This window comes from Silurus meridionalis, chromosome 3, assembly GCF_014805685.1.
Source record: "Silurus meridionalis isolate SWU-2019-XX chromosome 3, ASM1480568v1, whole genome shotgun sequence".
NCBI classification, from domain to species: Eukaryota; Metazoa; Chordata; class Actinopteri; order Siluriformes; family Siluridae; genus Silurus; species Silurus meridionalis.
The window spans coordinates 15373616-15400217 of record NC_060886.1 but is presented as its reverse complement, the minus strand read 5'-3'; the positions used below and the strand labels follow the sequence as shown (position 1 = coordinate 15400217).

The 26602-nt window shown below is 39.8% G+C and overlaps 2 protein-coding genes across 7 annotated transcripts; one reads left to right on the top strand and one right to left on the bottom strand.

The window, feature by feature from the left end:
- Positions 1-3760: 3760 nt before the first annotated feature.
- On the top strand, positions 3761-10020 carry gabpa (GA binding protein transcription factor subunit alpha). Of its 4 annotated transcripts, none has more exons than XM_046844562.1 (10): positions 3761-5117; positions 6483-6581; positions 6727-6871; positions 6957-7041; positions 7140-7367; positions 7648-7842; positions 7925-7978; positions 8257-8385; positions 8622-8814; positions 9289-10020. In XM_046844562.1, the coding sequence occupies exons 2-10, from the start codon at positions 6505-6507 to the stop codon at positions 9533-9535; spliced, it is 1353 nt and encodes a 450-aa protein (XP_046700518.1). In that variant the 5' UTR covers positions 3761-5117; positions 6483-6504; the 3' UTR covers positions 9536-10020. The 4 variants fall into 4 exon arrangements, with proteins under 4 accessions (XP_046700518.1, XP_046700528.1, XP_046700521.1 ...); XM_046844572.1 differs by lacking the exon at positions 3761-5117 and adding an exon at positions 5125-5475; XM_046844565.1 differs by lacking the exon at positions 3761-5117 and adding an exon at positions 5125-5600.
- A 70-nt stretch (positions 10021-10090) lies between these two features.
- appb (amyloid beta (A4) precursor protein b) lies at positions 10091-25716 on the bottom strand. Of its 3 annotated transcripts, XM_046844550.1 has the most exons (17): positions 25526-25715; positions 21641-21808; positions 20944-21073; positions 20184-20296; positions 19618-19805; positions 19213-19466; positions 18002-18172; positions 16946-17079; positions 16783-16857; positions 16391-16549; positions 16175-16303; positions 15990-16089; positions 13922-14119; positions 13021-13074; positions 12253-12344; positions 11946-12092; positions 10091-11827 (listed from the first exon to the last, which is right to left on the bottom strand). In XM_046844550.1, exons 1-17 carry the CDS (start codon positions 25583-25585, stop codon positions 11726-11728), a joined length of 2274 nt encoding a protein of 757 aa, XP_046700506.1. In that variant the 5' UTR covers positions 25586-25715; the 3' UTR covers positions 10091-11725. The 3 variants fall into 3 exon arrangements, with proteins under 3 accessions (XP_046700506.1, XP_046700511.1, XP_046700516.1); XM_046844555.1 differs by lacking the exon at positions 16783-16857 and having other exon boundaries at positions 25526-25716; XM_046844560.1 differs by lacking the exon at positions 18002-18172 and having other exon boundaries at positions 25526-25713.
- Between the last annotated feature and the right edge of the window lie 886 nt (positions 25717-26602).

Genomic DNA, 26602 nt, shown 5'->3' with positions numbered 1-26602 from the left:
TCCTCCTCACTGTGCGTTGTGGCAAGATAAACTTGGGACCTCTTCCAGCCTTGTTTGTCACTGTTCCAGTTGTTTTAAACTTCTTAATGATTCCTCTGACTGTAGATACTGGCAAGTTAAGGCGAGTGGCTATTTTCTTGTAGCAATTGCCTGACCTATGAAGGTTGACACACATCTGCCTTACTTGAATGGTGTGTTCTCTTGTCTTTGCCATGTTGACAAATGGGTAAGAGAATTAGGCCTCTGTGTCACGTCATATTTATACCCCAGGGAAACAGGAAATCATGAATTACTAATTAAAAGTCCCTAGATACCCTGACCAACCTTAGCAACTACAGAAAAATATATATATAAAAAAAAAAACAATTACATTTTTTCAGAGGAATTGTTAGGGGTGCCAATAATTGTGGGACACATGATTTCAAGTTTTTTTTTTTTCTAAATGTAAGGGTTTTTTTTACCACCAAAGTTATGTACTTAAATGAAAGGTTGGATTTTTCTCTTTTTTTGCATTTGGGTTCTATGTTGTTTTAAAAAAAAGGAGAATTTTTAGAAGTCCACGACTACATCTTAAACAGGGGTGCCAATAATTGTGGAGGGCACTGTATGTGAGGTAAATATTTTGCATGTCTGAATCAATCTCTCTAACCTGTGCACTTCTTTGTTGTTTGCTTAGTTCTAATCTCTTTCCTGACTAGATTCCTTGAACAACACTGAACCTTTTCCAAACAAAGGATCAATATACATGTACATAATTATTTCATGGTCTATAAGAAATAACTATATTACATCCAGATAAATAAATAACATTGTTTTTAGCCAGCTCCCTTTTGTTGAAGGTTGTGAAAGTTTCAGAAGAGAAAGATTTTTCTTATTGTCATCACCTCTGACCAATATTCTGATATAATCATGCAGTAGCAAACTTGTTTGCACTCTACTGCACTGGACCAGTCACAAGCAAACATGTTTCTGCATAGTGTGTGTGTGTGTGTGTGTGTGTTGAATACCACTGCATTTTACTAGGCAAATAAAATGTCATGATTCTTTTATTTTCTTACAAACTGTACCCTGTACTATGAGCCCATTTGTCTTTGTAGCCTACATCTGTTTGTCTATAATTAGTCTATAAGTCTAAAATCATATTTTAAGTCCACTTTTGTAAATGTCATTTGTAATGCTTTTCTCATACTGAATTTGCCAATAAAGGCATGATTTTACACATAGGTTATGTTTAAAGGCTCTATTAAATAACTAAATCTAGAAACGCAACTCGGTAATACTGCTTGTAATAACGTTTCCAGAAACGGTGACCTCGGCATTCACTGGACTTATTTATCTTATAGGCTATATGTGATCATTGTGTTTGTAGACTGATGCTAAGATAAAATTAATAAAAAATTAATATTACAAATGAAGGTTTGCTGTTTCTACACATGCACCAATTTTAGGTAAATGAATGGACTTAATGGGCATTAATAATCACCATCAGCTGCTATGTATGTGAATACTTTATGGGGATGGGGTGGTTGAGTGATATCTGTCTACGTTCTATTGTTCCTACACAAGCTAGCTAGCAATCAAACTCAATGTTTAACAATAAATAATAAGCAGAGAAGGAAAATATGTACAGTGTAAATAACAATGTTATTATGCATCCTTCTTTATTCTTACACAGTTCATTGCATCATTTATATACACACCAAATGTTGAGTAGGCTTAATGTGACATTACTTTTTATAATGGCAATAGATGCTGCCCTCTGTTCCAGTCAGAAAAAGGGAACAACTGACAGAAAAAGAAAAGCCAAGATGTCTCCTATGTTTATTTTGATGGTGAAATTACAGGTAGATTTTTCCATGTTTTTGATGCTTTAACCAAAAATGATCAAGAACAAGAATCAGGTAATTATCTTTTCCAGTCTCCCCTTGTTTTTTTTTTATGACGCTGTATATCCCTGCGTTTTGTTAGGACTGCATGATTACTTACTTTATGCTTATTTAAAGGCAGAGCTTCAATCGAAGGGATGACAGTGACCCTGCATGGTGTTAATCAAAAAGACTTAGGGGCCAATCACTGTGAAATCACTGCATGCCAAGATCCATCCATCTTGGGAAGGTCACAGTATCTCTCAATGTGCTAATTGGGCATATTATATTGTTTTTATATCACTCTATATTTAAATTGTGTTTAACTTCTATTCAGTAAAGTCTATAAGAAAAATATGACTAAATCCGCATGTGTCCCATGGCCAGTACCTCCCAATGCTCCATCATGCCATGTGCAGTGAGCAGCTCTCTGGTGGAACTGCACTGTGAAGACAAGCTGACTGTCCCCCCATCATTTACACCTGTTACAAGGACAACAGACTACTGAGCAAAGCTCATGTCCCAGTCATTAGCAACATAGACGGGAAAACAGGCATTCTGGTACATTTTGAAATCAAACAATAACTGATTAATGTTTGTAGTATAAAAGTGCATTGTGCTCAGCTATATAGATGTACCCATACAAACACAGGCTCAATTTACACTTCATTAACACTTTGTGCACCTGGAGTGATTTTGACATTTGTTTTTATGATGATTTTAACTTATCTCAGACTTAATACACGCACATTTGTGTTCTTACTTAGTTTTTTTTTACCAGAAATGTAAAAGCTTGTTAAAATCTGATGCAGGACAATACTGCTGTGAGACCTCTAATGGTATTGGTCCACCAAAGAGCTGCATGGGTCAACATATGTTCTTCATTGAATTTAAGTTATAAAATAATTAACATTGCTTAGCATTATTGTCTATACCAGTAATGCCATGTGCTGTATGTGGGTTTGATTCAGCTGAGCTAAATCTTATATTAGAGATCGCAGTTGCAGTATGTGCCACTTTCTTATTGCTCTCCTGCATTTTGGCTGTCCGTCTATTCTGCCAGTGCATTTTCATATATAATTTTCACTGTATCTTCAGTTTAGAAGAAATTACATTAACTGGTTTAAAAATCTGTTTTAAAAATCTAATTCCTGGATTTAATTACACAGTTAAAACATTTGCAAAATTAAGATAAGTAACAAGATTGTAGATATGTAAATAGCCATGGCATCGCTGATGTCTGCGATACAATCTAAATTATTTTTGCTGATCATGATTGTTTTCTGTTCTCAGCCTAAACATTACAACCACACAAAGTCCTTTTGTGATTTAAACAGTTCTCCAAGAAGAGCATGTTGGGTGCATGTAAGCACTTGCCAGTCTATTAGGTCAACACCTCTATGCACTGAGGAAATCTTATCTCGGTGTTATTGTTTTGTGGCTCACCATGACCAGAAAGCGAAATTCTCCATTAAAATATCTCCAGCATCTGGATGTTGACAATAATACACGTGACTTCCCTGATACATGGGCACAGACAATCTGCAATCACCCCCTAGTGGTAAGGTCATATAACTGCAGGCCTCACGGGAGCTACAGTATCACACATGACCTATTTAAAATGTGGACAAGTCAACATGGTCATGTGCTCCAGTTACAAAGTTTATCTCGGCTGTTTTTTGCTATTTTAATTTCACGAGCAGAAGTTTTTTTTTCCTTTAATTAAAAAAATATTTAATAAAAATATATTAAAAAACATGATTTCATACTATTGCAATACAGTTTGGAAAAAGATAAGTAATTGTGTTTCACAAGAGCTTTTGCATGGATCACTGACAAAGATAATAAGAAGCAGCACACAAAAACTGTCTGTTTAACTGATTTTATTCATTAGGTGTGAACATGTGATTGTTAAACAACCCTTCTGGGATTTGTGGATGTGATTATACAGATGTTTGAGTCCGACTTGTCTTCCAGATGAAAGCTTTTAGATGACAGTGGTGTTTAAACAGCAGATTTCTAAACCCAATAATAAACAAGTTATAAATTGTGACATTTTATCTGATGAGTTGGAGGTTTAAGTTTAAAAGTATGAAACTTGGAAACTAGGTGGCTTCTAGATTCAATTCAGTCTTATTTGTGTAGAACTTTTAACAATGCACATTGCCCAATGCAACTTTACAGAGATAAATAGGATAAACTATGAATTTATGTTAGTACCTATATGTTTAACTCTTATAAGTCTCTCTCTAATGAGCAAGCCAGTGGTGACATTGGCGAGGGAAAACGCCCTGAGATGGTACGAGGAAGAAACCCTGAGAGGAACCAGACTCAAAAGGGAACCATCCTCATTTGGGGTGGCACTGAATGTCCATTTATTACAGTTCTATGTTGTTGAGGTGTACAGTTCAGTAAAGGGTCCTTAAATACCGAACTGCGGTCGTAAGCCATGGCAGTAAAAGGTTTTATATTAATTAAATACTAATTACAATCCTAATCCATTCTCATAGTTCTTGAGTTGCTCAGTAACTTCATGGCTCTTTAAGATGTTCACATAGAACATGAAACAGTGATGAAGAAAATAGGTTTGATTGTAGCTTGGGATGTAGTTTTAAATAAATCTTTTACAACTTGCCAGTGCAAATGAACTAGTCATTAGTGCTTATTGGGACATCACTTGTGCAAAGGGATTCCCGGTTTCTTTTTGGGGGGTCATTCCCATAATGCATTATTTATAGATTTAAGATCATAATGGTTACAAATTGAGCACCTTTATTTACCCATAGATAGATAGATAGATAGATAGATAGATAGATAGATACTGTGACGTTAAAGGCCATAGATAGACTGTGACGTTAAAGGCATTAAGCAAGGCATTGGTTTATATGTGCTGATTGTAGAAAAGTAAAATAAACACTACTGGTAGACTTGAAGACACCACAGGTACCTGATCGTGTAAACAGTTTAAATTGGTGACGAGCAACAAACTGCATGTAAGAAAAAAAAAGATCCAAAAAGCTAATTTAGCTTAGTTTATTTGGTTTTATTTCAACTAAAGCTGGTTATGGAGTTGAGCAGCTCCCCCAGGCCGACTCAGGCCTCCTCCACATCCCCGCCCCCAGCGCGCTGCTCACCCTAAACTAGCATGAACACTTCGTGAAGTTAGCACACACTAAGCTAGCCGCTTACAGCCCAAGTCCTGAAAAAAAAAAACTCTTCAACACTTTCCCAACACATTCCCCAAAATAAGAGGTAAAGTGCTTATATTTATTTACATTTCTTCGGTCAAAAACAGAATTTAGATGTAAACTCGAGTCGCCTGAACGTGTACTGTTATGTATTGAATTGTGGCCCGAGCTGTTTCCCGCTTTTTGTTGAAATTTCACTGTGTGGCTAACGCTAGTTAGCATCCTTAGTGAGTTTACCATTGGCACTAGCTAACCGCCTAGCCGCTGTGCTAACAGTGGATGTTGACGGAGCCGCGTATCTTCTCGATAAGTCATTTCGAAGCAGGCAACGGAGCGGTTACATGTTCAGCGTGTTTGACTGCATGACCGTGGGCTGTGAAAGACCAGACTACACGGTGAAGAAGTTCTCCATAAAAACGCAGGTGCGGGGGGGCGAAGTGCTCGCTGTACCGCGTCCTGCGGAAGGACCAACGGCCAACTAAGATAGCCGAGTTCCCAGGCGTGTCTGCGGGCTGTGCTGAGAAGCTAACCGGTGCACAAAGGCCAGGTAGCGACAGGAGCATTATAGAACACTAAAATGTTGTTACCTGACCTCCAGATTACATTTACTTTTCCGCGTAAAACGGGCTAATCTGGAGCGCAGGCGGCGTCCCGGTTTGTGTAGCCCGCTTTCGGAAGTCTGACAGCGCCGCGCACTTTTCGCCAGGATTTCCGGCTGCTTTTACATTGCCCTTCTGTTGTTTTGTTTCCGTTTCTTCCATTTCCGTTCTAACTTTCCAGAATCAAAAGTGCGATGCGTGGCGATCGTTTCAAAGTTTCCAAAGTTTTTCCAAAGTCGCCGTTTCACACAATTTCACGGTTATATTTCGAAACTCGAAACGAGCCCAATATGGCAACTACGTTTGCTTGTTCTCGCGCGTCGTGGCGCTTCAAATCGGCTTTTTCGCGCAGCGCAGAGCTCCTGAATAATACCGAGTACGGCTGATCAGGCGCCCGTTCTGGTTTATTAGCGTTTAATTATGACATGGATGTGTTACTTAAATGGTAAATCATAGTGCTGGGCCTAGTCAGTGGCCAGGCCTCGGTTTTGCGTGAGAGTTGGAGAGGTTCAGAGAGGCGCCACGGCGTTTCAGCAGTCTCCTCCTCTCCGCTACTTCCACCGAGTCTCATAGTAAATCTGTATAGAGGAACTCATGTGAGCACCACTGACACGTCTGTCTCCGTTCCAAAACAAGGTCACAAATAGATTTCTTATATGTAGATTGTCATATAGAAAAACTATAGAGAATTATAGACACTTTGAACATTGAACATCAATCACTTTGAACATCAATACATTTTCAAAAAGTTTTTTTTTTAAATCAGAAATATCTTTGAACTTTTTCTTCTTGATGACAAAAATGATTTACTGTGCCGTTTGGGTTTGAAGGTGGCCGAATATCAGTGGTAGAATGTCAAAAAGTGAGGCTGAGGAGATGATCGAGATTGAGATCGATGGACAAGAGAAACAAGAATGCTTAGAAGAAGGGTGAGTTTTTTCTCTCTCTCTTTTTTTTTTCTTCTCACTCATGCTTTCGGCTATAAAGTTGTGATGACATATCTCCAGAATGTTGTAAAAACTGCATTAGCTGTACATGTTTCAGTGATTTGTTTTATGCATGTGGCTTCTGTAGGATAGAGGAGCAGACCATTACAGCCAGCGATCTCATCACTCAGGACATAGATATCAACGAGCCAGTCGGTAACTTGAAGAAGTTGCTGGAGCCTCGTGTACAGATTGCTCTGGATGGATATGATATTTGTCTGCAGGACATTCATGTGGGTTTTCATACATCTGCCTTACTCTGTTGCGGTGTGTGTGTGTGTAACAGTATAAGCTTATTCTTGATTTCTTTTTATGTAGCTGCACCCTGACCACAGCCTTTTTGATCAGGGTGTAAAGACTGATGGCACAGTACAGCTCAGTTTGCAGATTATCACAAAACCAGGTATCATCACCTGTGTCATACCTGCACTTATTTTATACAAAAAAGAGTCTTAGTATTTGGTCATAGTATTATTAACACTATTTTCATTTGCTCTGTAGGTGAAGAGAAGTTGAATATCTTAGAGATAGTGAAGCCAGTAGAGACAGTGGAGGTAGTGATAGATCCTGACGCGGCCACAGGAGAGGAGGCTCACTTGGTGGAGGATGGGCAGGTGATAGCAGTCGAGCGAGCAGCCATTGCAGATGAGACCTCTGAACAGGTGACCCGATGGGCAGCCGCACTTGAAGGCTACCGCAAGGAGCAGGTTCGACTTAGTATTCCTTATGGTAAGTCCCACAATTGTGGAAAGTAAGTAGTTTATATTATTATCATATTAATATTAGCTGGTGCAAAAAGGGCAACACAAAATAGAAATAAACATTTTTTTTTTTTGCTATAAAACTGCACAGGCTAACAAATACTGATATGAAGATTGTATTCGGTTTGGAATCGAATTGTGCCTTTTGCAAATCTCAACCACAGAATGATTTTAGTTTATTTTGCATCCAGCATACTGCATTATAGTTCTGTATTATGAAACAATTTCTGTGTATGTAATTGTGCCAGATCCGGTGCAGTGGACAGCAGATCAGGTGATCCACTGGGCAGTGTGGGTGATGAAGGAGTTCAACATCGAGGAGATTGAGGTGGGAGGCATCCACATCCCGGGTCGGCAACTGTGCGCCTTCAGCCAAGAGGAGTTTCTCCAAAGAGTGCCTAATGGAGAAATCCTGTGGAGCCACCTGGAGCTGCTACGTAAATGTGAGCACGTGCACACAGTATTTTTTTCCAATTTCAACTAAATGATTATTATGCATATTAATAAATGTCATATTTAATGCAGATGTTTTGGCGAGTCAGGAGCAGGGACAGGAAGCGACAGTCACTATTGATCAGCGTAAGTATCTTTGGCATTTTTACAGTACATGCAGTGGCTTCTGATAAACCTAAACTGAGACAAAGAGTTTTGGATTATTATTGACATAATTTCTTTTTTTTGCGACAAATAAACATGGTGAGTTATACAATCGGTTGAACGCATTTTAGATCGTTATGTAGAGCAGTTTGTGTTTAACTTCGCATTTTTGTGGTTCATTAAATTTGACATGAGTGAAGGATTAGTCTCTCTCGACCACTTTCATTTAAATATTCGTTTGTCTTTCACCTGGGCTCCAGCTGTTCAGATCATCCCTGCACCTGTACAACAGGCCACACCCACAACCATTAAGGTGCAGAAGCATAACAAAGTTCCCAGAGCACCACGCATCTCTGGAGAGGAACGCAGTTCCCCTGGCAACCGTACAGGTAACAGATGGTCCGAAATCTTGTGTGTGAAAATCCTTACATTTTATTGGTTGCAATAAAATTTTTTAACATTTAAACAGTTGAATTGTGTAAATAGCTTTTTATAATGATGCAGATTAGATTTTAGTTAATAAAACATTTATTTAGGGACAGATATTTTTGTGTTTTTGATGCTATTGTTTTTCCGTTCATGAACAAATATTATGTACTGTAATGAGTTTTGCCACTCCCCTCAGGTAATAATGGGCAAATTCAGTTATGGCAGTTCCTGCTGGAGCTGCTGACAGACAAGGATGCCAGGGACTGCATTTCCTGGGTCGGGGAGGAGGGAGAGTTCAAACTCAACCAGCCAGAGCTAGTGGCTCAGAAATGGGGTCAGAGGAAGAACAAACCCACAATGAACTATGAGAAGCTCAGCCGAGCCCTCAGGTTTGTTTAAAACCTTGTTATTGTGTAGTGGAAGTGTTTTATTTCAGCGTAGCTTAAATAAGTCTAAACACACAGTCATGTAATACCAATGGAAATGTGGCTATTGGGAAACATCGGATGACAGATTTCCAGTATGCAGCAACAAAAAATTATTTAAAGCACATACCTTTTCATGATTAGTAAAGGTGTTATTAATTTTTTGCTCGATTAGTCTGCTGTGTAAGTTCATTGTTAAGCTCATTAAATTTTATTTTTGTGCTGATTTCATACTCACCGTATTGTCTTTGATCAGTATAATTATTACTAGCTGCAGCAAATTAAGGTTATAATAAAATGAACTATGAATCATCTTGAACTGTGTCATTATGCAGCATGAGGTTTATGTCCTGCAGCTGTGTGCAGTTCTCAGATTTCCGACAGTCTCTGCTTTTTTTTTTTTTTTTTTTGCATTTACTAAATCCATCTCTCTCACAGATACTACTATGATGGTGACATGATCAGCAAAGTGCAGGGCAAGCGCTTCGTCTACAAATTTGTTTGCGACCTGAGAACTCTGATTGGCTACAGCGCCGCTGAACTTAACAGCTTGGTGACGGAGTGCGAGCAGAAAAAACTGGCACGGGTGCAGCTGCATGGCATCAACACCGTCGCCCTGACAACGCCCGCAGGTCAGCCAGTCACCACCGTCGCACTGGCCACCACATTGGAGAAGGACAGCTGAGTGTGAGGGGCTACGTGAGAGATGATGTGGAGAAGGGAAGGGCAAAGCATGGGCAAAGACTTTGGGCAGGACAAGTGCATTTATGAATATGTGTATGCGTGTTTTATGAGCGAGTGTGTGTATATATCTATATATAAAAGAATGAGTGTTATGGGACAGTATAGCAGGTCCCGCAAGAGAGCATGATTGGGCTTGCGTGTGTGTGTGTGTGTGTAAGTGAGTGAGTGAGATAATGAAATTACTAATGACCATATTTGAGCTTTGATTTTTGTGTATGCTTTTTTCCTCTGACTGCAGGGTAGCATTGGCTGCATTTCCATTGTATATAAACTATGTTTTTGATAGCCACAATGGCAGTGTATTTTGATATTTTCCCTTTCTAAATGATGTTTTTTTTTTTATTATTATTTTGATGTTCTGACTCCCTCGAGGTGAGGTACTTTTTAACTGTCCACCAGGGGGAAATAAAGAGATGATTTTTTGAATAGCTGAGTCGGGTCTATGCGTCACACACAAGCACACAACACATTTAAATTCAGACATGAAAAAGTTATGTACATTCAAAACTTTTTATTAATGGGATACAGTGTAGAAAGCATGTTCCCCAGTCTAAGCCAATGACTTTGACAGATGCATACACAGGGAGAAAAAAAAAAAGACATGGAAAGGAGGAGTCTGACAAAGGTGGAGTCTTTCCTTTTTTCACTGCCCCTCACTGACCACAGACACTCATCTCTGAGTATCCTTGCATAACCAGAACACCTGACTTAAGCGCATTATACAGAGTACTATGTCTGAACCATTTGAGCAAGTCTGTAATGTTGTACTGTAATGAATCCCACTCCCAACCTAGAAGGAGATGCCTGCAGAGCAGCTGAGAATTTTTTAAGTCATATTCCACATAGTTAGATTGCCCTCATTTTGGTTCTAATACTTTCTAGTAAGCAGTAATGCCCATTTGACCTTCTGAGACACAGGAAAGACGACAAAAATCTATGCCGTTTAGTATTTGTGAATGTCACAGAAAGCAATGCAAATGTCAAATATATTTGTCTCCAAAAAGGTGTATAAAAACAATAAATCCACTGTTTTCTTATTAACTCCTGAGATGGAATGAAAGTAAACAGAGCCAAAGCAATAGACCCCAGAAAAAAAAAAAGCCCAAACACAACATAAGAAATGCATAGGAAACCGACAGAACTCATGGGCTAGTATTTTACTTCAATTAACTTATTACAGCTTGCCCAGCCCCATGCAGCAGTGTGCGTGTTATTAAATAGTTTAAAAGAAAAGCACTGACTTCATTTACACCATTTCTCTGTCTCAACAAAGCTTTAAAGACATTTGGAATTTGCTATTCTTTTTCAAATTACATGACCACAAGAAAACATTAAAATGTACAATCCTCCTATAATCTCTACATTAAGAGTGGCTGATGCCAGCATGTGGATCTGAAACCTCTCAGTCATAATTGCCATGCACTAAATAGGTACATCTATTTTATGCCTTGTCTCAATACATCACACACAATAAAAAACAAACTTTAATATTTTTCTTATGTATTATTTATATATGTATATATATATATATTTTTATTTATTTTTGTTTTATATATTTTTCTGGAAAAAACACAGACCTTGGGCAAGACCGGTCCGGAAATGGAAAGCTCAAAATGACGAGTTACATTATTCTTGTTTCTGGCCATCTTCGCATTCAGAGTCACACGTGAGCCCAGCATAGCTGTTGTCCGAATATCCAGGAAAGACAGGACGATAGAGGGAAGCCACAGAAGAGCGACAGGGGAAAAGCATCCAATAAGTGCAGAAAAGAAGGGAACACAGACTGAGCTAGAGCAGAGAAAACAGATGGATGGACTGGAAAGATAGACCAGGTGAAATGCAGAAAGATATTTAATGCTTGGAAATGACAGGTGCAGATGTCCGGACAGACATATGGCTGAAAGAGGAGAAAACAAAACAAAACAACCACATGCCTCGCTTTTCTGTGCAAACAATGTGAACACTCGTGTGACTGGATGAAATGGTCTGGTGATTGAAGCCACGCTCATCTCCATGAGTTCAGCACTAGAGCAGATGAAGGATCAGCATATATTATTATTATTTAAATTTTTATACTGTCCTTATGGAGAGAGATGAAAAGTGGGGAAGTGATATGGGGGAGAATGAAAACTTAGTTCTGCATCTGCTCAAAGAACTTGTAGGTGGGGTTCTCATAGCCATTCTGCTGCATCTTACTGAGGTGGCGTTCTTCTGGAGTCACTGCGGCATCAACCTGAACACAAAAGCTCGGTTAGGGCATGGAGTGTATAGTTCATATTATTTCATAAGAACTTCGCTGCATTAGAACTTGCAAAAAAAAAAAAAAAAAAAAAACCCTTTAATGCACAGACCTCTATGACTCCATGGTGGATGGAGGAGTACTGCTTCTTCCTCAGCATTATGAGGGTGATTACGATGATGGTAGCGATGACAACTCCTCCTACCATTAGGCCTATTATGGCTCCCTTATTAGAGCTTACATCGTCTGCAAAGAATACCTGAGTGGACAACAGACCCATCAACCTTCTACCTTGTTACATCATTTCCAGTTACACTTAAAACATTTTGAAGCTTATATACACCTTTGCTTTCTGTACCACCGTGTCCATGATAGTCACTCTTTAATGTGTATGCTAAACTACATTTAAGTGTTTATACCAATCTCTGGTGATGTACATCATAGCCAGTGCTGTGCCTCTCTTCAGTGTTCATCCGCACTTCTGGCATCTCTTCTGGCTTTAGGCCAGACACTACACAAAAACACAAACAGGAAAAAAGATTGGAATGATTAACAACTTCACTAAAAAACACACTCAAAACCTGAGAAATAGTATCCAGAACTACTTTTTGCTGTGTTAATAGAGTATTAAGCATTTGGTTAAAACTACATAAAGACAGAACTGATAAGAATTTCTCACATTTTCCCCTCATCCTAAGACCATGTCTGTGATACCCTCAAATACAAAATGATCTCCTTGTGGAGATACATGTAATTAATTTCAGCTGCAATATAGAATGGTATGAAGCTAAAATAACAATATCTTTGTTAATGACTAAATATTTATGGACCTGATGTTTATTTAAATTTACTGTTTTGTACTTTTTTTGTACTGTTCTCTCCGCACTGTGAATCGTATAAATTGCATGTGTAATTATGTGATTAAATTGGGTTTACATACTGTCTGTGTTTATATTATTGCAGGCCACACCATTTCCTTACGGGTAAACAAAGTTAATGACAGATGGTCAACTTGCCTATCTGTCCAGCATCTGATGTTTTGAGAAGGGTTTCCCTTTTTTTAGTACAGGATAACATGCTGAAATTCTTACTGTGCCAATGAGTAACACACTATAGAAAATAAGGTTGATAGATACTGCTTTAAAACTTTAATGTGTAACTATAAAAGCTTCACAACAGGCACTCACCGGGTCGTGTGGGAAGTCCCCTATCAGGAGCTGGACGGGCATCTACAGGTTCAACTGAGACCAACAAAGATGACGTGATTACATACTACAAAACTTCCAGCATTGCTAATAAGCAGAGGTGGGAAGTAATAGTACAAATAATTTGTTACTGTACTTAAGTCGATTTTTCTGGTATCTGTACTTTACTTCACTATTTATTGTTCGCACAACTTTTTCCTTTCACTCATTTAATTTTTACACAAATATCTGCACTTTCTACTTCTTACATTCTCAAACCAGGCTCGCTACTTTAGTTTGAATCTATTTGGTGAAATGATCAATATTTTGTTTTACTAATTGCGCTCCATTTTCAGTCTTTCAACCTATTTCTTGCCGTTGCGCTGCTTATTCAACTTACCAATGGCATATCATTTCCTGGTTGAGAACAGAGACATTCACGATCACATGATCATCTCTGCTTGTGTTCTATATGGATGTTGTTCAGCCTGGATGCATTCATTTAATAAATCTAGAAATTATTTTATATTAATATGATGTGAGGTCCATGACACTAAAAAAGGTAGTAGTAATAGCTACTTTTTACTTATGTACATTGCAAAGCCCATATTTTTTGCTTTAACTTGAGTGTAAAAGTGTAGTCAGTACAGAAACACTAAATATTAGTACCTCTGCAACGACACACCACTGAACTTATCTTTAATATGTTTCATGGATAACATGAAAGTCTTAATTAACGATTAAACGAATTAACAATTAAACAAAGGCATTAAAGTGATTTTTGCAAGTTCTAGTTTCAGGAATAACAGCTTCTAAGGGCTTTTGTAAGCTGCTGTGCTGTCCCTGTGTGCGAGTTCTCTTCACTGTGGTTGCGATAATGTCCATGTGTGTGAGTGAAGTGTACCATGATTATCAGTGTTTGCTTGGTTGAAGCTCTCGGGGTGGATAAAGCCCAGGTTGTCCTGTTCTACGGCCACGGAGTCAACAGATGGGGTGCTGTCAGGGGGCATCAAAGCGTCATTGCCGTAACTGACTCTCATATCAGACTGAAGAGAGGAGAGCTGCTGAGTGGTCTCGGCCTGCACACGCACCAGAAGCAATGCTGCACAGACATACAGAAACGGACACAAATTAAGGCTTATGAGTCTCTCTCTGGAAAACAATGCTTTTTAATGCATTAAGCATACATCCAGTGCCTTGCGAAAGTATTCGGCCCCCTTGAACTTTGCGACCTTTTGCCACATTTCAGGCTTCAAACATAAAGATATGAAACTGTAATATTTTGTGAAGAATCAACAACAAGTGGGACACAATCATGAAGTGGAACAAAATTTATTGGATATTTCAAACTTTTTTAACAAATAAAAAACTGAAAAATTGGGCGTGCAAAATTATTCAGCCCCTTTACTTTCAGTGCAGCAAACTATCTCCAGAAGTTCAGTGAGGATCTCTGAATGATCCAATGTTGACCTAAATGACTAATGATGATAAATAGAATCCACCTGTGTGTAATCAAGTCTCCGTATAAATGCACCTGCACTGTGATAGTCTCAGAGGTCCGTTTAAAGCGCAGAGAGCATCATGAAGAACAAGGAACACACCAGGCAGGTCTGAGATACTGTTGTGGAGAAGTTTAAAGCTGGATTTGGATACAAAAAGATTTTCCAAGCTTTAAACATCCCAAGGAGCACTGTGCAAGCGATAATATTGAAATGGAAGGAGTATCAGACCACTGCAAATCTACCAAGACCTGGCCGTCCCTCTAAACTTTTAGCTCATACAAGGAGATGAACTGATGAGAGATGCAGCCAAGAGGCCCATGATCACTCTGGATAAACTGCAGAGATCTACAGCTGAGGTGGGAGACTCTGTCCATAGGACAACAATCAGTCGTATACTGCACAAATATGGCCTTTATGGAAGAGTGTCAAGAAGAAAGCCATTTCTCAAAGATATCCATAAAAAGTGTCGTTTAAAGTTTGCCACAAGCCACCTGGGAGACACACCAAACATGTGGAAGAAGGTGCTCTGGTCAGATGAAACCAAAATCGAACTTTTTGGCAACAATGCAAAACGTTATGTTTGCCGTAAAAGCAACACAGCTCATCACCCTGAACACACCATCCCCATTGTCAAACATGGTGGTGGCAGCATCATGGTTTGGGCCTGCTTTTCTTCAGCAGGGACAGGGAAGATGGTTAAAATTGATGGGAAGATGGATGGAGCCAAATACAGGACCATTCTGGAAGAAGACCTGATAAAGTCTGCAAAAGACCTGAGAATGGGACAGAGATTTGTCTTCCAACAAGACAATGATCCAAAACATAAAGCAAAATCTACAATGGAATGGTTCACAAATAAACATATCCAGGTGTTAGAATGGCCAAGTCAAAGTCCAGACCTGAATCCAATCAAGAATCTGTGGAAAGAACTTAAAACTGCTGTTCACAAATGCTCTCCATCCAACCTCACTGAGCTCGAGCTGTTTTGCAAGGAGGAATGGGCAAAAATTTCAGTCTCTCGATGTGCAAAACTGATAGAGACATACCCCAAGAGACTTACAGCTGTAATCGCAGCAAAAGGTGGCGCTACAAAGTATTAACTTAAGAGGGCTGAATAATTTTGCACACCCAATTTTTCAGTTTTTTATTTGTTAAAAAAGTTAATAAATTTCGTTCCACTTCATGATTGTGTCCCACTTGTTGTTGATTCTTCACAAAAAATTACAGTTTCATATCTTTATGTTTGTAGCCTGAAATGTGGCAAAAGGTCGCAAAGTTCAAAGGGGCCAAATACTTTCGCAAGGCACTGTATATATTAAAACTTATATAAGTTTTATATTGTGATTTTTGAGAGTTTTTCTGCCATCACTTTAGATGATTATTAATGAAAATGTAATTGAAAAAACATATTTAAAAAAATAATAATTGGAGAACAGAACAAAATGTAAACAATTAACATTTAGTACTCACCCACTTGGCTCTGGATTTCACTGGACACTTGCGGGACCTTGTAGAGGTATGCCACACTTTCATTCAGGCGCTCCTCAATGACACGCAGGTGAGCTAATACCTACAAGCAACAGGTTTACAGGTGACACTCTCATACAGTTCTATTTGGCTGAATACTGTTTAAGTGCAGGCAGTGATGTGAATACCTGAGGGCGGATCTGGGCTGCTTTCTTGGGGTCCACCATGCGTACATGCTCAAAATGTTTAAGCGTGTGCTGTCTGTCCTTCTGCTCGGCACGCACATACTTTTTAAACAAGCTAAACACCTGTCGAGGCTGCAAAATGGAAACATGATGTTCTACAGTTAACTCAGTGAGTGAAGAAGCTAGTTTATAGAAGGTTCAACACTGAAGATCACGTACCCGGGGCTCGTCAGCCTGTAGTGCAGTTAGGAAGCTGTCTAGTGCCATACGTCGCCGATCGTTAAGCAGAGCCTCCACTCGAGCAATGTGAGTTTCTACCAGTTGCTGCCTCTCATTGGCAGCCTCCTGCTCTAATGCTTCAACCTTCTCCTGGAAATGCTGTGCACAAGAACACACATATACACATACATAAGGCCTACCACATTCACAATAACATCTTTGTATTGCTATTAGTAATACAATCTGTTACAGTAGTGAATTTGCTAAGTAAACAGTTTAGATGGCCTTTTTGAGCATTAAATACTAAATTGCCATTTTAATCTGTTACTCAGCTCAGTACTATTGTTTGTATGAATTCGATCACCAATATCACATCTATTTTTTTTAACTACCTGAATGACAGCCTTTTTATCAGCACGGGGAAGGCTCTTAACCTGCCTCTCTGCCTCCTCCCACTCCCTCATTACCTGAAAGCAAAAAAAGCTGCACTACTACAAGACTATAAACAATATATCTGATCAAAACATACTCTAAGGTATTTTCTGTGGGCCCCACCTGGGACATCCTTTCACGGTGTTTGGCCTCCAGACGCTCTTTAGCCTTTTGGAAGTGGGCATGTTCGTTAATATCTCCAGGAGCCTCTAGGTAGCGGCCCACAGCATCAGGGGGGCTTGGAGCCATAGTGGGTACTAAGGTGGGGGTTAAATTGGAGCAGAGCAAATAAAAAAAAAAATCATGATGCAACAATACTAGATACTTGGTTGTGAAGCAATTCAGCAAATTTATCATTCAAACAAACATTTTCAATACAAGCAAAACAGAAATGGTTAGTCATTTTTTTTAACTGATGCAGTCCTCCTTCAAACCTTGCTCTTCATGAAAAGACAGGTGCATAATGCAGCAGACATTGATAGTGTTAGTGAGAAAGAAGCCGCTGTAATCTCAAAGTCTAAAGTTAAATACTAGAATGTGTCAGTAGAGGAAGTGCTGTTGTCTGTGTGAACTGTTCACAAACATTGACCTCTGTGTGCTTTTGTCCGAGTGTGTCAGAGTGCAAGTGTGTGGGAGTATGAAACTTAGACTCCAGATTTTGGTGAGTCAGCTCCTGTGTGTGTGTGTGTGTGTGTGTGTGTGTGTGTGTGTGTGTGTGTGTAGGTGCTATCAAAATGGTAGTATTAGACAGTGTCTCTCACAGCGCCAAACAATGTGCTGAACTGTGTGGAAACCAGAGAGATGTGGGTCATCGCCAGAGACTGGTCAGACCAGCCAAACTTGGACTACAGAGGCAAACAGTGCAAGAAAAACACGTAGTGCTACAGAGAACATATTTTAGTAGTTTCAGAGATAAATGCAGGGTGTTAGCTAAAGAAAATATCAACACGAGTGATAAAACAGTAAACACACAAAAACAAATAGCTCATACTGTTCTTTCTTTCAGCATTTACATATGCTTTTAAGTTAGTCAGTGCCTCCAAACAGGCCCTTCATAGGGCCCATGCACATTTACACAACCAGGCACAGTGCAGCACAGAGAACACAGAGACACAGTGCGAGTTATCAGAGAGAGTCACTCTCCCTTTCTAGACAGGACAGGTGGTCTCGGAGGCTTACACACGCTGCTGCTGCACACAGCCATGCAGTACTCCTCTGATTCAAAGTTATTGCGGTTGCCACCGCAGCCCCCGAAGGTGAACGGAGCACAGCGTCCTGTCTTGGCCACAAAGTACCAACGGGACAACTTGGCACGACACGGGCCTTTTCGAGCTGGAGCCCAGCACACGGCTGACAAAGGAGAGATGCTTCATGTTATACACATGTACACACCAGAGCTGCAGGCAAGACCACTTCTAAAAATAAGATGGAAGATAATTATATGCTCCAGAGTCTGTATGTATGTATGTTTGTATGTGTGTATATGTATATATATATATATATATATATATATATATATATATATATATATATATATATATATATATAGTGCCTGTAAAAAGTTTGGAAACAACTAGTCTTTTTTCCAATGAACTACTGGTACAAAGTTTTATAAAAAAAAAAAAGATGAGTCCATATTTGACACTTTTGGCTCTAGCAGAACTTATGAACTTATGCTACCGCTAAAACTTAGTCTATTTTTGCAGACCTACAAGTGATTTATAAATAGAAAACACTAAAACATCTAATGCTTGCAGACAGTTTCCAGTTACAAATTAAAAACTACTTAGGAAGAATACAAGTGTAATGGCCATCTTTACAATTACACTGATAAGGAGACATGTTCATGATTAGGTGGTCTGATAAAGCCCCAGCTCTGGCATGCACAGAAACACACACTTCAGAGATAGAATCAGGAGAATAATCAGGCAACTGCATGAAATACAAAATGCTGTAGTGCACAAACATGACTGCTGTATTGTTTTACCCCTCCTGTAAAAAAAAGGAGCCAGTTTGTATTTTGTAGATATTGTAGCCAAAGATCACATTAATTTTGTTGTGTTTTCTTCTCCATCTATTTCTGGTATATTGCTCAATGACTATTAAAGTACACAGGAGCTTGTTTTTGCAGAAATTACTAAACTTCCCCAAGACTGGCGGCAAAACATCAGCCAAATGAATAGGCTTCACTAGAAGGCCTTTATGCACACACTTATATACACACACACTCATTTTGCCTTGCACACAGTGGATTCACATGCACTCAAGGACTCTAATTCCAAACACAACAGTGCTTATTTAGACAAACCCTGGGGAATAAAAAGGTCGGATAATGATAAATACCACTTCATCTGCCAAGACACAAAAACGTGCAAGCAAATGTGTCTTACCTCGTACAACTTCTTCTATAGACTCAGTGGTCGTTGTAGTGGTAGTGGTCATAGCAACATTTGAAGCTTGCTCAGTGGAGTCATGGTCATTCATAGAATCCTCATCCTCATCATCTTCCTCATCGTCTTCCACACCATCACCATCTTCATCATTCTCCCAGGCCTCTTCAACATCGTCTCCAATGTCATCTTCTTCATCCACATTAGCAGACTCCAGTTCCTGCTGTTCTGCTGTAGGAGCTTGTTTGGTCATGCTGAAATCAAAGAAGGAAAACACGTGTTCACCCGCTGACAGTTAGTATTCTAAATCCATATGTTTGAATCATGTACTGCATGTCATGTTTCAGGGTGTACTTTATTAGGATGATCATATTATGTACCACTCTTCCTGCTGTATGAAAGTACCTGTCTGTGTATTCATTCTCAGCGGCTCCCCACCAGACGTCTGAGTTGGCTTCCTCCTGCTCTTCAGCCTCAGAGTCTCTCTGCTCCTCCATTGGGCAGCACACAAACTCCACACCACGGAAACGGTCAATACCGCATGGCAACAGCATTCCAAAGTCATGCAAATTCATTGATCGGTCACCGCATGACTGCCGGCATGGAAGGAGGGATGAGAAAGAGGAAGGGAAAGGATTATAAAAATGACAGTCTTAGGCGTTTATTGATTTTAATATTGTGTTTCATTTTGGTATGGAATGGAGGCTGCTTTAGTTTTAGGTTCAGTAAGGAAATTTTGGAAAATTAATTTAACCACAATTAGTCTGAACAGTAAATTAATGCTAATTTATTTAGCTTAGCCAGGTCCAACAAAGAAGTGTCGGCGTAAGCATTAAGACTAGAAGTAGGTCACCGTTTAAATTTAGGTTACGAATAATGTAACCCTGCTGCAAATGTTTTACCGTTTCTCTACAAGGAAATGTGCTGAAAATGTACAGGGAACATGTGCAGTGTGTGCTGTAGATCCTGACCTCTTTGGCCACAGTGTGCCAATGCAGGTGGCTTTCACACATATCCATTCGCTCCTGGTGTAGGAACTTGCACTTATCAGGAACCAGAAGGGCATCGCTCACAAACTCACCCACTGGCAAACACAAACATGAAAATCGCTTGCTGAGTAATCATGTACAGTGGAACCTCGGAGCTCGCGACCTCGCATGCTCGCGACTTTCATTCCGACCGGCGACTCTCATTCAGATCGGCTTGTGAGCAACCGCGAGCTGCTCAAAACGCTAGTTTTAACATTTCTAATCAAGGTTTATCTCATTAAAACACACTTCAGCATACTATATAAAGTGAGTACCCATTACTGTATTTTCAGTACTGTATTGTACTGTATTTTCTGTACTTCTCTACTGCATACTTTACTGTACCTGTACTTAATTTTTTTTAATTAAGCATTGTAATTGCTGTTAATTTACATAAAGTATTGTTAAAATAGTCTAATAGTGTTATGGAGTGAAATAGTGTTATTTACTAATTTAAATTGATTTCGTATAGTGTTCTTTGGGTTTTTACTGGGTTGGAAGGGGCGTATCAAAAGGTCGCGAAAATTCGGAACTCGTGACCGGTCTTGGTCCCTAACCCTCGCGAGCTCCGAGGTTCCACTGTATTATCTTTAGCTGAGACAACAGCCAAACACCCTGTGATGGACAAGTCACATTCCCAGCCACAAGATAGATGCATGTGTAATAAAAGACATCCACAACAAAAGCACACACACTTACTCACCCAGGCAGCGGTAGGGAACTACAATGTGTCCATTGCTGCGGCACTGACGTTTGCCCTTCTTACACCAGTTCTGGATGCTGACTGGCTGGTTGGCCTCCACAACATTAGTGATCTGCAGTTCAGGATACACCTAAGAAAACAACAAGCTACTCAGTAAATCTTTTTATTTGGTCCTGGTTGTAATATACATACATACATACATACATACATACATACATACATACATACATACATACATATACATACATACATACATACATACACACACACACACACACACACACACACACACACACACACACACACACACACACACACACACACACACACACACACACACACACACACACAATTAGATATATACTATATACAGACTATTAAGCGCACCCAAAAATAAGCCGCACCCACTGAGTTTTTTAAAGAATTTAAACCCGTTCGGCAATTTCATTAGTCTTATGTTACGGGGCTCCGTTTTTTGGCCGCATGAAGCTTGTGAAAGCGGAAAAAATCCAGGAAAAATCCTTAAATTAGCCGCTTCATTGCTTAAGCCGCGGGGTTCAAAGCGTGGGAAAAAAGTAGCAGCTTATAGTCCGGAAAATACGGTATATATAAATTAATGTTTAACCTCAATTTATAGACAATATTTGACCTCCCAGGTTATACTGCCCTTTAACTCACCCTACCCCACCCCCTTTACCTCCTGGCAGTACTGTAGAATTCCTTCCTTGGTTCCGATACAGCTCTTGGTACCAGAAGGATCAGACTCCCACTTGCCACTCTGGACGTTGATATGCATGTTGAGTTTCCCACAGAACATGGCCACCTGAGGCTCAGCAAGCAATCCCACCGAGTCGTCTGATGGCACCTACCACCAAGAGACATGACCCAGAGACATGGGTGAGCTTCTGCACTTGATTAAGCTATAGGACAATTGACAACATTGACATTAAACAGTAAACTGCTGCCAGTATTTTATATACTTATGTGAGGACTATATAATTATGTGAGGTCTATCGTGTCAGGATGTTTTTCGTCGTTGCATGAGCCAAATTTCATCTCTCTCCCACAAAACAGATTGCTTCACAAATTACTGAATAGCAGTGACTGTTAGTGACTTATTCTATGAACAATATTTTTCAACCTTGATGTAAAAGAAACAAAGCATTTTTAATAATAAACATTGAAGTAAAATATATGTACAAGAAGCAAAACTCAAACGACATATTTTACATTGAAGATGTTTACATTTACAGCATTTGGCAGATGTCCTTGTCCAGAGCAACAAACAATTCTCTCATTCATACAACTCAGCAGTTGAGAGTAAGGGCCTTGCTCAAGGGCCCAGCAGTGGCAGCTTTGCAGCAGTGGGATTTGAACTCACGACCTTCTGATCAGAAGTTCAACAGATTTATAACACCGTTACCACTTCCAATGTTTTTTTTATTTTTATTAAAATTAATAAATTAAAAAAAGGTCATAAACGCAAGGCAAAATGTTAAATAACCACTGTAGGAGGGCTGACGGTTCAGGGACAGGAAAACCACTCAGGGCAGGACCTGTTCTGAATGAACATACAATTCCCCTCAGGTGTGTCATTCCCACACTTCCCTGCTCCTGGCCTCGCCCTCCATTCACAAAACCGGCGCTCGGCCAAACCCCTGCTGCCACAACCACTGATTACCTCAAAATGCAGAATCAAAGTATGGGAATTGGCAGTAATAAATTTGGATAGATCTATTCAAGTCAAAAAATAAAAACAACAAATCATATCACATAAGATGCATGTTTGCAGCAAGTATGTAGCTGATTGTTTCCTCTAAAAAATATCCCAACAAATAATTTCCCATTTAAAGTAATTTCACCATACAAAAAAGATATCCATTCAATTTTTTTTATATTTCTTCGATATTAAAGTATTTTTTGCAGCAAAATCTCCTACAGAAAGATAACACCTTCAAGTCTCTTCGCTTTTAGTCAAGAAATTCAATATTCTCCCTGAAGCTGTACTTACACAGAAAATGCTTTCTGAATATCACTGAACAATTTAACCAGTAGCCATGCTGTAGTGCTGTATGCTCTGCCATCAATTAAAATGTAAACTTCATGCCAGTTCTGACTGCCACAGTATCGGCCTGTACATCTCACTGGATTAATGCTTGCTGGAGTAAAACCATTATGCTCCCAAGGCTATTTTCAGTCCCAGTACACACCACCACAGTGCTGCTCTCTATAGACATTTTGCCAGACGTAGCTTTTTAAAATAACGATGAACAGTACAACTCTTTCATTCTCGGAAAGATGCTTTGCACACAAAGTGTATGTAGACTGTAGGGTTAGCAGGACAGTTATGCAAAACATTTCTGTTCTTATTCAAAATAAACATTAATTACAGTGTGAAAATTTATATATGATGTGGAGAGAGAGAGAGAGAGAGAGAGAGAGAGAGAGAGAGAGAGAGAGAGAGAGAGAGAGAGAGAGAGCGCGAGCTTTATTCTGGCTGCTCTAATGTGTTGATTATGACCTGGCTTTGCCCATGAATGTAACAGAAAACACATCCCAACAGCAAAAGACAGAGACTAACGCTTAACAAACTTACAGCTCCACTGAGCACAAGGATTATAGAACTGTTGTTTTTTGTCCTCCATATATTTCCTCAGAGTAACAAAGAATCTGTTACTGTTGCCATTCTGTAATCTGCTTCTGGCCCATGAAGCCAAGCAAAAAGTCGACACAAATAAGAAAATAACTACCAGGCATCCACTAGAGTTGGGCTGAATTATGAGCTCCTCCCCATGTCCCGAGTAAAAAAAACAAACAAACTGTCGGTGCATGGCAAACCACAGCCATCCCCAGTTACAGGGCTGATGTTATTAACTGTTATTATGTCAGATCCAGGACCATAATAGTATCCAGCCGTTGACAAATATCCCATACTAGAGAATATTATATACATAAACATGTACACAACTGCACTGAACATATGCACAAGGCGTTTCTGAATCTGATTGAGAAAACAGTCTGACTCAAGCATTTGGCAAATTCTACAGCTATCGACCCAATTTCTAATGAACTATTACGTCGCATGTGCACATAGTCACAGTTCTTATCTGGTCTCCTAAGCGTTTCCTCAGTACACTGTGTACCCTGGTGGCCACATTCAATACAGGTACCTAGAAATAGTACAGGTAGTAGACTTGGCAATGGAAAACTGATGACTGTATAGGTTTGCTGTACTGTGTGATAACAAACTGCCCAATTAGTATGTCCAGGGTATGTTTTCCAAGGTGTATATAAAGGGGGCAAAACTGATCAGTTTGTTTAAAGCAGTTTGCACATCTGGATGACAAAGATGGCTGGGCTCCACAGCACACATCCTCTGGTGTTTTCAATCAAAGAAAAACATTACAATGCTTTACCGTTTTATAAATAAACAATGAGATGTTTATTACACCTAATATAAAACTACTGCAGCTTGAAGTGCATTTCTGCAGTTACTGAAGTCGCAGTAACACAAACAAGCACACATCATTGTCACTAACACAACACTTGAGATGAATCACTGGCAGACACTGAGAGCAAACACTGGGTCACTACACGAGTGTAAATAAGTGTAAGCGTGTCGTTTTCCCAACATTGTGCTGAATGACATAAGGTGTAGGTGTGTGTGTGTGTGTGTGTGTGTGTGTGTGTGTGTGAGGTAATCACTGCAGCCCGGCTGCTCAGGGCCTGAACGATGCTGCCGTGTCGGCTACAGAAAACGCCGCAGTTCTTCGCCGCCATCTTGCTTCTGTCAAAGCAAAGCATCTCCTTCCATCCGAATCCAGAATCCGACTGGACACTGCGATCATTTCGACGACGTTCTTACCAACACCTCTACTCGACCTCGTTTACACACCAATTACACATTACTCATCCGGACCCAAACAAAGTGAATGTTTAAAGAGGAAAAGAATAGGAGCGAATTATTTATTTCTAATTCACCAAAAAGTGTGACGTCTCAGTGGCGCAACTTCAGACCCCAGTCGTCTGGCAGATTTTAACTCGGTGTTTATGTTTACGTGTTTTTAAAAACATGCAAATAATCAACCAAATCCCTGCAGTAAACATCCCAAGCCTGCAGATCAGCGTCTAAAAAAACCCGACAGACTGCAATGCTTCCTCTCATCCATATAAAGAAATGGGGAAAATACAGATCCAGTGTTATCCACAATGGAATAATAGGATTCATAATATTCACATCTGGTTTGGGTGACATGATGGGCTTATTCATATGAAATACCTGCCACTTGCGGTGAGTGTCATCCAAGTACCCTTCACACACTACAGCAGCATTATACAACAAATCAGAGAAGCCATGAATCTATGAATCCAGCCCAACGGATAATGTAAATCCCTGATATTTAGAAGCACCGATATCACACACATACACCAGGCTTGGATGCTGGTGTTGACAGTATTTGCTGTGTCTGCATCCTCCAGGCCTATCGCGCCACAGCGGCTTTTGCTTCCCATGCCGTAAAGGGGGAAAAGCGAGCAGGGAGGAAAGGCTCTCTCGCGTTACACAATATCCATGTTTTCTTACCTCGACAGCGAGCGACAAAGTCGCCGCTATCAGGAGCGCAAAGGCCGTGCTTTTGCCCATGCTGTAATCCCTGCTGCAGCGCTGCAACGCCGTCCACTAATCGGTATAAATCTCCTCTCTTCGATCCTCCGCTGTCTGATGCGTTTAATGGGGTAAAAGTGCGAGATGCGCAGATGCGCTGGCGCCAAGTCACGTGACACAACGTGAAACGGCTGGAATAGGGAAAAGTAGGCGTGGTTTCAACGGCGTGGGTGGAGCTAGGCTCAGGTATTTAACTCTCGTCCAAATGTCCATCAGAGGCCTGCAGGTGCACTAACAACTCAGTCTTTTGAGAGGTTTATTCAGAGTGACGAGGATGGACAGGGTTTTATAAACGAGTTGAGAAAGAGTTTTGGAGACAAAGCGAGAGAGGCCTGATTGTTCTAAAGTATAAATGAGATGGAAATTACTCCAGAACGTCCCATCAACAGAATGAGTTTTTGGTCCTGGAGTTTTTCTACTTGCTTTGCTTAGTCTGTAGGTATTGTGCTCCTAAAAAATCGATCCCTGGTGTTGCATTTAATCAAGCCAGACATAAAATTTTACGTCATGAATTATGCATTCCTTATTCTTCAAACTAGGTGATTAAACCTCAGTGTGCAGTTGTATAGAAGGCACATTTGGAAGAGTATCAGCATTTTAATCTGTGGGTCCATGGTTCAAGGCACAGTCATTCCATAATTATGGCTTTGTTACTGCTTAGAAGATTGTGGGTCCAAGTCAATGTTGGGTCCCTGAGCATGGCCTTCAACCCTATTTGCTTGAAAGTCTTCCATTTTAGGACTAACCCCATGCTTGTGCGATCAATTATAAACCTACTTATGTTTTCTTGTGTAAAAAAAATGTAATAGTGCTGAGCAAAATGTGCACAAGCGACACACCACATGTCTGCAGGGTATGTGCGTCAGCCATCTTGTATAAATGTATAAAAGCAGGTATAATTGATTTGTATCACATTTCAAAACAGTTTTTTTCTACTGTTTAATGCCACACAAAATCAAAGAATGACAGATGTTTTAGATATTTATTGATTTTCTG

Bases quoted from the DNA above. Each gene is read 5' to 3' on its own strand.
- appb (XM_046844550.1), bottom strand. From the start codon at position 25,585: ATGGGCAAAAGCACGGCCTTTGCGCTCCTGATAGCGGCGACTTTGTCG. The intron at 21,074-21,640 runs GTAAAGGGGGTG...TTGTTTTCTTAG, and splicing joins TTCTACAGTACTGCCAGGAG to GTGTATCCTGAACTGCAGAT. The intron at 19,806-20,183 runs GTCAGGATCTAC...CCATGCCGGCAG, and splicing joins GGCACACTGTGGCCAAAGAG to TCATGCGGTGACCGATCAAT.
- gabpa (XM_046844562.1), top strand. From the start codon at position 6,505: ATGTCAAAAAGTGAGGCTGAGGAGATGATCGAGATTGAGATCGATGGA. The intron at 7,368-7,647 runs GTAAGTCCCACA...TAATTGTGCCAG, and splicing joins TCGACTTAGTATTCCTTATG to ATCCGGTGCAGTGGACAGCA. The intron at 8,386-8,621 runs GTAACAGATGGT...CACTCCCCTCAG, and splicing joins TTCCCCTGGCAACCGTACAG to GTAATAATGGGCAAATTCAG.